This window comes from Rhamphochromis longiceps, linkage group LG19 (assembly GCF_057381845.1).
Source record: "Rhamphochromis longiceps isolate RC_006_pf linkage group LG19, R_longiceps_female_GT1.1, whole genome shotgun sequence".
Taxonomy (NCBI): domain Eukaryota; kingdom Metazoa; phylum Chordata; class Actinopteri; order Cichliformes; family Cichlidae; genus Rhamphochromis; species Rhamphochromis longiceps.
Window position 1 is genome coordinate 14,556,397 of NC_140575.1, and position 9,794 is coordinate 14,566,190.

Here is a 9,794-nt window from a genome sequence, read left to right on the forward strand (position 1 = left end):
ATTAGAACAGGTGCTGCACTTGTGCTGCACTTGTGCTGTTGCAGACTGTTACCTTGCAAAAAACGGCTCATAAAACTGAGTTAAATCTTAGGTAATTTCCTCTAAATGTCTACCACTTTAATCTCAGTATGTATATTGTTTTTAGTTAATTCTATTAATATTATTAGTAGTAGCAGCTATAGTCAATATAAACATTAAGCATGAGCTGAGCTGCTTCCTAAAAAGCAAATGGGCATACAGTGCTTAACAAATTTATTAGACCATCTATCATAACAAGAATGAAAATGTGTTTTTAGAAATTACTTAGAATTATATTGTTATCTATTAGGCAAATTAAAATAAAATTACAGTTGTATGAAATATGAAAATTAATGGATAACAACAGCTTTAAAAATACTATTTTGATTAAAGAGGCTACACATACAGTTGGTTACAGAAACATAAAACATGATTTTGGTATTTACTAATACTGTTAATTGAGAGCAGCTGTGGTATAAACATTACACTGGGTGGTGGTCTAATGAATTTGTAATTTGTATGTACTTGTTTTGTGCAGACAGAGATTTTCATACATAAAGAAGCATGCCTACAAATAACCTTTTCTGAAGTACTGAATTTAAACACAAGCAAAGAAGAATAAAATTGTCTTATATGACAATTAAATATATGAAATGACAGAGTATGTCATGTTTTTTTGGCATTGACTTTTTACATCAATTCTTACATCAACCAAGCTTTATTTTTAATATCTAAAGTTATGTTACCAAAAAAATATTTAATGTAATTTACTGGTTGTAATCTAGAGGTGGAGTAGACTGATAATCACCCTAGAGGTTTGAGGAGCGTACTGATCATTTTAAGAAGAATTTAATTTTACTGTTAGGATTTGAGCTGACATTGTTTCTTTGTAGCATATCATTTATTATACTAATCTATCAAATTTACATGCCAACTTCTTGAAAACAGACACAAACACTGCAGCAATGCCTCTTCCTGGTGCATGCCTGAACATTATGGAGGCTCGTCACAAGCAGAAGGGATATGGGAGCATCTCCAACCCTGAAAGGTTCTGTAACCAAGACTTCAAGAACCTGAAGCAGTACTGTCTAATCAAAGGAGTAAGGTACCTCGATGACATGTTCCCCCCTGATGCAAAGTCTATTGGCCAGGGGATACTGAAGCCCTCCGACCTGGCCCACGTGAAGTGGCTAAGACCTGCGGTGAGTATTTAAAGATATTTAAATTGCACATTAGATGCTCTATCACATCTAAATGTTTAATCAGCCGGGGACTGATTCCCCCTTTTTCACTGCAAGTGATTCAGTTTAAATTTTCTGCTAATGACATTTTTCTGCAGTCAGATTGTAAAAGTGTTTGAATGAGCTGTTCTTCAATTCACACAGTCCCAGTACACAGCTAACAATAATGCTTAACATTTCAAAAATAAAAGTGGTTGCCCTAGACTGCTAGACATGAGCTAATAATTCATTTTAGAATTTTAGAAAACAAAATACAATATCTTTTCCACCTTTGCCCCACTGCATTTGAGATTGTGAAAATGTAGCTCTTCTTATGAACCAAGAAGTGAGATTTTCACTGTAACAGTGCCCTCTAGTGGATGTGACAATAATTAAATTAATCCTGATATTTAAGCCTGTGAAGTAGAGTTTCATATTTCAAACTTGGCCCCAAACCTCTTAAATTTGGGAATGGTCGGATACATTAAGTGGAAATGAGTGAAGCAATCCTTATATTTGAAAACTGACTCCCTGTTTTACAGCAAATTGCTCCTGATGCTGAATTTGTGGTTGATGGCGTCTCCAGATTTGACTTTGGTCAAGGTGTACTTGGTAGGGTCATTTCTTCACTCCTAATATTTACACTCTTGTATCTGCCTACAGTCCTGATTGTTCTTTTTTGTTGTTGTTAACCAGGAAACTGCTGGTTTCTTGCATCAATCGGCGCACTGACTTTCCAGAATCACATTTTTGAACAAGTTGTTCCGCTCGACCAAAAAATCAAAGAGAACTACTGTGGCATTTTTCACTTCAGGGTAAACATCATTAAACTATCAGAATAAGAGAAGTAATTATTATCTTTAACTGTTTTTCTCCACTAAACTAAAACTTAAAAGCTGTTTATTTCAGAGTTTGGATTATTTTGTCTCTAATGATCAAATTTCATGAAACACAACAAGCTCACAAAACAATTGTATCTTTATTTAAGTTCTGGAGATTCGGGCGGTGGGTGGACGTCGTCATTGATGACAAGTTGCCGACGATCAATGGCAGACTAATCTTTGTTCACTCCAAAGATCCAAATGAGTTCTGGCCTGCTCTGCTGGAGAAAGCTTATGCCAAGTATGCAAAGAAACATATGATTTATCCGATATACAGTGAACAAGTTACATGTGGGGGATCTGTGAAAAATATTATCTACCTCTGTCAGGGTTTGTGGTTCCTACACCGACATGACTTCTGGAACTCCTTCAGAGGCTATGATGGATTTTACCGGTGGCGTCCACATGTGCGTCCAGCTGTCGGACGCCAGTTCAGACATGTGGGGGCTGATATGCAGAGCTGGCAAATCCAACACATTGATGGGCTGTGGTACACCTCAAGGGGTAAGCACAAAAAAACAGAACTCAGAAACAGCCCGAGGTTATTCAGGGAGATTATTCTCCAACTACAAAAAAGGGCTTAGAGGACTTTGATTAGTGTTAGTATAGATTAGAGATGCTGTGAAACTGTTTTGACATTTTAACAAACATTTTATGCATTTTGAGGTGAGTTATAACAAAGTCTGTGTTTTCCACTCAGACTGCACTTCATCATCTACCAATAAAACTGGTATCATATTGCCTAAAAACTATAAAACTAAATCAATGATGTAATGATGAAGTTATATTTATGGCATAATCAACCAATATTGCACAAATACAACCCAAGTTAGCATGCACTTTGGGACTGCTTAAGTGGGAATGCAAATCCTGGAACAAGAAGACTGTTTTGACTTAGTAGACTCTGAAAGTTCAAAATCTATTTTAAGTTTTTTGTGAAGCGGTTGGTTGACTGCCAGAAACATCTTTTATGAAGACAAAGTGTCCCAAAATGTTGAAATTTGCTTTAAGTCAACATAACCAAACTTTGCAGTCACTTTTTTCTAATGATATTATTGTATCAGAAGTCTTTATTTTCATTTTTTATGCTTTTACAATGACCAATGTTCCTTGATTGTAGGAAACATCTGCTAACACAGTTTTGCCAAATGGACTGGTCCAAGGGCACGCCTACACTGTGACAGGGGTTAAAGAGGTAAAGAATTATACTTACACAGTAATCACAGTTAGTATTGGAAGTGAATCTACAGTAATAATACTTCCCTGGTAAGATTACAGCAATAAAAAGAATGCTATCACATAGTATCACAGTATGCAGTGTAGGAAGAATTACAGCAAAAACAAGCGCATGACATATTAGACAAAATGTTTAGGGGAGATTTAAAAACCTTTAAGCATACATTTAAATACAACAATAATATGTCCCAGAAGGTTGATTCTGTTCATCTGGACGTAGCGTTTTGTGGGAGAAACGTTTCGTCACTCATCCAAGTGACTTATTCAGTCTCAGCTGACTGCAGGTTTCCCCAACCTTATAAACAGTACATTTGCACAATGACTGAAAATAGAACCACTGAATGAACAATGGGCTCTGAGATCAGTTCCTTGATCATTAATATGCAAATTCTCATGACCATTGACTAACAACTACTGATCAAAGACCACTGATCAGTGGCAATGAGTACCATCCACAGAGAGTTGGGGAATGGCTGCAATCACGTAAATGGCCTCCTTGACTCCCCCTCAAACCAGTGTTTCCAGCTGATTGTTCGTTCAGTGATGCTCGTTTCAGTCATTGTGCAATGTACTGTTTATAAGGTTGGGGAAACCTGCAGTCAGCTGAAACTGAAGACGTCACTTGGATGAGTGACGAAACGTTTCTTGCATTGAAAACGTTACGTCCAGATGAACAGAATGAACCTTTTGTGATTTACTTACCTGGATGATTGAGAATGCATCGAACCAATAACTGTGATTTTTCTGGTGCCTGCGGCCAGCTTATTAGCCAAGGAAAACTTGTGAAGCTGATCCGTTTGTGGAACCCCTGGGGCAAAGGAGAGTGGGTAGGAGACTGGAGTGATCGGTAAGCAGTAATCAGCTTTGGTATATTTAATTAGAGAATAATTTTCTTCAAAATATGCAACTCTGGATAAAAATTACCAACATAATGTGTCATCTCTTACCTAAAATACTGTCTTTAAGGTCCCCCATGTGGGACATTGTGAGTTCTCAAGACCGCCAAATGTGCCTTTCAGTGGCTGATGATGGAGAGTTTTGGTAAGCAAATTTCGTCAAAAGAAAACTACAACCTCTGGCGGAATTATATTAATACCACCAGAAGTTGTAGTTTTCTCTTTTTTTGCTTTATTTACTCTGTACTATGTCATAAGCTTAGAGTTTTATACTTTGACATGACATCTAAATAAATTAGGAATGAGAATCTACCTGATTTTATTAACAGGATGGCATTTGAAGATTTCTGTAAGTTCTACACAGATCTTGACATCTGTGGCCTGAAACCAGACTTCATAGATGGAAAATCCTCTGCTCAGTGGAAGACCTCTGTGTACGAGGGTCGGTGGGTTGCTGGAACTACTGCTGGAGGCTGCATAAATAACAGAGGTAATTATATAGCATATACTGGAATATAGGTGTTTAAATGTTCAGCAGAACATAATTTTTTAATCTTCAATTCATGTAAATAAAACATATTTTTCCCTCTATGTCCTCCAGACACTTTCTGGACAAATCCACAGTATCGAATTAAGGTCGTAGGTGAAAACTCTGAGTCCAATGGGGAGAAAAACATCCTAGTGTCTCTCATGCAAAAGCCTGACAAGAGGAACAGACGCCTGGTGCAGAACCTCCACATTGGTTTTGCTGTATATTTGGTAAATATTTCTCTTTGTCATATCATTCATACATGCATAACTATGGTGAAAACAAATACCATGTTGAAGTTGACATTTTCAGAGCATGAAAATGTATTTAACTATTGTCAGAACTTGTATCGTAATGTGGAAACAACAATAATAATGTGGTGTTGAAATGCAGAAAATGACAGATCAAAAATTTACTACAACATACAAAAAACCATTTTGTTAGCAAGCCAAGCTTTAATATGCTGTCCAAGCATTCATACAGTGGCTGTGCACATGTTGAAATAACTAACTAACGACTAACTGAATTATTGTTTATTCCCAACATGAACAAAATTCATCTGACGTCCTTCAAGGTGTCCGAAGACGTAAGAAACTAATTTAATCTATTTCATGTTTATAATACACATATGGTGATGTGAAAAGGAAAGTACACTGTCTTTCACTATTAAGGTTCTGTGTATCTGTATGCGCTGATACATAAAACCTTCAAGTTGACATGTCTGTACGCACTTCAGAAACTTCTTCAAATGAAATTGGGGAGCTGAAATATCACTTTGAATAATTTCAGTACAAAACGCAAAGTGGGAAGTTTCCAGCAATGTTCTTCAACACCCATCTGCCTGTTGCTCGGAGTGATAAATACATGAATGCTCGTGAGGTGATAGAGTTCCTTATGCTGAAGCCTGGTGAATACCTGATTGTGCCATCCACCTTCAAACCCAACGAGACAGCCTCCTTCATCCTCACCATCCACTCAAGAGAAGAGACTTGTTGCTAGTATGCTCACTGTCGATGTCTGATGATATGACATAAAAAAATTTAAAACAAAATTTGCATTTGACACATTACAGTTGATTTCTATGAAAGTAATGCATATTGGTCTCCCCACAGTGAGAATTCAAATTCAAATGAGCAAAGATATGAGCCAGTTGAAAAGGTTTGTAACAAATCATTTAATTGTGTCCGTGTTATTTTGCTGTTCATGTGTTATTAATGTGAACTGTTGACTCGTCAGGTCACAAAAGTAAAAAACCATCAGGATGAAGAAAACAAGAAAACATTCTTCCGTCAATACTCTGACAAGGTAATTAAAAAAGATCTTTTTGCTAATAATATTAGCCGCATTACTGCAATATTACAAGTTTATATAGCATTATGTGTCTAACGTCTGTGTAATGTATCATGTAGTAAACCAAATCAATTAATGTTTCAGTATGAAGAAGTGGATGCTGAGCAGCTCCAGAGGCTTCTAAATGAAAACATCCTGAAAGGTTTGGCCTTTAAAAAGTCTGTCAAGCTCAATTTAAATTTACTGGGCCACCTACACATGGCTGTTTGGCCATGGGAACCCATTCCATGAAGCTCCTTGTGCACAGTTTTTGTGCTGATGTTATTGCCAGAGGAGGTTTGGAGCCCTGTAAATACTTTTGTTCATATAGCGTAGTTTCCAGGTCTGACCCGTCCAATTTATAAATCAGTATTATTTCCTGTAAGCCTTCATCGGACTCTGGCAAACTCTGGTTTATGAGAATATGACTCTAACTTATTAATACAAAATTAACTGTGGTCCACATTAGTGTAAACATCAGTAATACAGCAGGGTGTGCAAGACCCTAAGTTTCTTAGTCGCCATGGCTACTTCGACATGCAGTCTATGACTCTGAATACTGTGGATGACAATTGTGCTACACTGTCTTTGCTAATTCAACTCTGTTTTATTTAGGAGAAATGAAATCTGGAGGGTTCAGCCTTGATGCCTGTCGCAGCATGGTGGCTCTAATGGATGTATCCTGTTATAATACATGTGATACTGGAAAAAGCAGATTAAGAAACTTTGTAGTTTGCCTTTTTGAGCTGTTGAAAAGTAACTATTGCAGAAGTCTATATGTAAGCAAACCTAAGTGCTTCTCTGTTGATATAACCAGCATTACTCATCTGAAAGACCAGACTAAGATTTGTCCCTTTGCTACCTTAATGTGGGTTTTAAAAGACATCGATCACAGGCAAACTAAACAGTGAGGAATTTGTCCGTCTGTGGAACAAGGTCACCAAGTACAAGGTAAAGGGAAAAAAACAGCCTTAAAACATATATCAATACATCTGCTATAGATGTGAAGATTTTCCCTGATCAGTTTCATGGTTTCAGTCTTCTCTTATCAGGAGACTTTCTTCCTCACCGACGTTTCAAAAACAGGAACGCTGTCACTGAGTGAGCTGAGGAATGCATTTGTAGCTTCAGGTATATGTTTATAGTTATATGTGTGTATATATATGTACATGTGTGTATATGTATGTATATATACATATATGTGTGTGTATTAGTATATATTAGTGCTGTCAGCGTTAATCTCGTTAAAATAATGCTAGCGCCATAACCCAGAGCTTCCCAAAGTGTGTGGCCCACCCCCTAGGGTGGGGCGCAGAGCCATTGCAGGGGGTATGAAAAGAAAAAAAAAAAAAAGGACACTTGGACACTGCTAGCATAATGGACAGGTTTTTGACGGGTGTCCACACAAACGCAAAGCAGGAGATGACGCATCGCCAAATATGTTTCCAAACCAACTTAATTCTAAGCCAAAGACTAGAAAATACGATGAAGCATATCGTGTGTGTATGTAAGCGTGTAAAACCTGAAGATGGAGACAAAATACTGTTTATCTGCCATTCTGCAATTCATCTCATGTAAACAATAACGTGCGCACAGCGTGACGTGAAAAAAGGCACATACCTTTGACGTTGCCTGACGAACTGTCTATCCCTCGTCCACACGGAGGGATGGAAAAGGAGTCTAAAAAAGGAGTTTTAAAAAAATCTCCATTTTCGGTGATTCCAAACGCCGTTTACGTGCTGACGAAAGGCCCAAACGCATAGAAACAGCTGCGTTTTCAAAAATACCCGTGTAGGTGTGGACGTAGCGTAAAAGATTTAGTAGTGTATTTTATCACTACCTGTAATTTATTGCAGATTACTTGTATTTGTTTAATTGTTTACTAAATGTTTGAGATGTGAAATAAACTGTTGGTGTTTGAAAACAAAATATGGGCGTGTGTGGCTGGAGGATGTGTTTGTGCATGCGGGGGGCGAACATTTTTCTTGTAAAACAAAGGGGGCCCCAGCAAAAAAAGTTCGGGAACCACTGCCATAACTACATTAACGCGGCAAATCTTCATTAGCAAGATAGCGCGGATTGACCCGTGCGTGCAGCTGGACGGCGCGTTAACATCATTTTAACGAGATTAACGCTGACAGCACTAGTATATGTATGTATGTACATATATCTCAGCAAACTCCTCCTGAAGTCTGACTGTGTGTGTTCTTCAGGAATGAAGGTTTCAGATGACATGCTCAGTCTGATGGCTCTGCGCTATGGCGCCTCCTCTGGACACATGGCACTGGAGTGCTTCATCAGTCTCATGATTCGCTTGGACTGCATGAAGAGTAAGTGAAGCCGAGAAGAAATAACAACAGTAGATGTGTAGATAGCTGAAAATAAATCTCATGCAGTGAGAATGAAAAGTTTTTTCAGTGGAAAACATCTTTCTCGCTTCTAAGATTTGATTAAGGTTCATGATTTGTACAGTTTAAACTCAAAGTTGTGTTCTTCAACAGAAATCTTCAAACAGTTGTCTGATGGAAAATCCATTAATCTCAAGGAGTCAGAGGTAATAAAGTCACTTTAGTGCTGACAGAGCAAACGAATAAATAAATATAAATATTTATACAAAGAAAACGCATCAGTTTAAGTGATACTTAAATGTTAATAAATAATCTGTCTTATTTTCAGTGGATGTACGTTTCCATGTACACTTAAGCCAGCTGAAAGACAGATGCACGTTTCATCTGGAAAACACAAGAAGATATTTCAAAAACTTGTTTTCTGTGAATTAGCTATAACACTTTATTACTTTGAAACAACTAAACACAATAATGTGAAACTATAACAAACACTAACATTTAAAGCTGTAAACCTTATGCCTCTCTGCATATTATGTCAAAGACTGAATAACTGCATTTTTTTGTGACTAGTACTGCAAACTTGTCAATCTGTGTTTTATAATAGAAACATAATACAGATGTTCGTGAATGACATGGGACTATTGTATCAGTCAAAAATGAATGAAGTGGATGGGAAATTAAACTGATAAGATAACTACAAAAACTCGGAAAATGGAAATTCAAAGGAAGAAAATGTCAAATTTAACTAGTACCTTTGTTTTTATATGTAATTTTCTATATCAGCTGCTTTTTAAAATTCCTTTTATATTGGGGAAAGGAAGTACCAAACTTCAGTGGGTCAGTTTCAATAGTGAGAGGTTGCGTTCTCCTCCTTTCAATGAAGCATTGCCTTTGTGATCTTCAGCAATTTTCTTTTTTCCAGCAGCTGGGATTTTTTTTAATCTTATCATTTGTTTTGTGGGTTTTGATATATTTAGCTGCATAATTGCCTGTTAAAGTTACATTTTCTTAATAAAATCATGTGTTATTTTGTAGATTTGCCGTCTTTGATTTTTCTTTGAGAGATCTTCTTTTACCCAGACACTTTTATAGATACTTCCCTTTATTACATTGAATGCTTTAGACATACTAAAAAACGTCTAAAGCATTTAGACATTTGCTTACATAAGGATGTCTAAAAATGCAGGTGACACCGAGGCACCCTAGGCAGTAGGTCAATGATCAGTTTTTATTAACGTATCACCAGACCTGTGGCCATATGTTCTGAGCACTAGGGTGAAGGGTCGGGCTGAGCTGTCAACTGATCAGTTGTGAGTTGGATTAGGTGGTGGAAGATG

At 37.2% G+C, this 9,794-nt stretch overlaps 1 protein-coding gene across 1 annotated transcript; it reads left to right on the forward strand.

Moving 5' to 3' along the window:
- The first annotated feature begins 983 nt into the window (after positions 1-983).
- Positions 984-9,180, forward strand: LOC146646419 (calpain-1 catalytic subunit-like). The gene is made up of 21 exons (XM_085391492.1): positions 984-1,220; positions 1,781-1,850; positions 1,935-2,053; positions 2,227-2,360; positions 2,449-2,623; positions 3,240-3,314; positions 4,117-4,202; positions 4,322-4,396; positions 4,581-4,741; positions 4,853-5,010; positions 5,355-5,366; positions 5,570-5,778; positions 5,893-5,938; positions 6,017-6,085; positions 6,215-6,272; positions 6,725-6,786; positions 6,992-7,060; positions 7,162-7,240; positions 8,323-8,439; positions 8,611-8,663; positions 8,786-9,180. Exons 1-21 carry the CDS (start codon positions 984-986, stop codon positions 8,810-8,812), a joined length of 2,091 nt encoding a protein of 696 aa, XP_085247618.1. The 3' UTR covers positions 8,813-9,180.
- Positions 9,181-9,794: the final 614 nt, after the last annotated feature.

Excerpts from the sequence above, each read along its gene's own strand:
- LOC146646419 (XM_085391492.1), top strand. The coding sequence starts at position 984 with ATGCCTCTTCCTGGTGCATGCCTGAACATTATGGAGGCTCGTCACAAG. Across the intron at positions 1,221-1,780 it reads TGAAGTGGCTAAGACCTGCG|CAAATTGCTCCTGATGCTGA; the intron begins GTGAGTATTTAA and ends CCTGTTTTACAG. Across the intron at positions 7,241-8,322 it reads GAATGCATTTGTAGCTTCAG|GAATGAAGGTTTCAGATGAC; the intron begins GTATATGTTTAT and ends TGTGTTCTTCAG.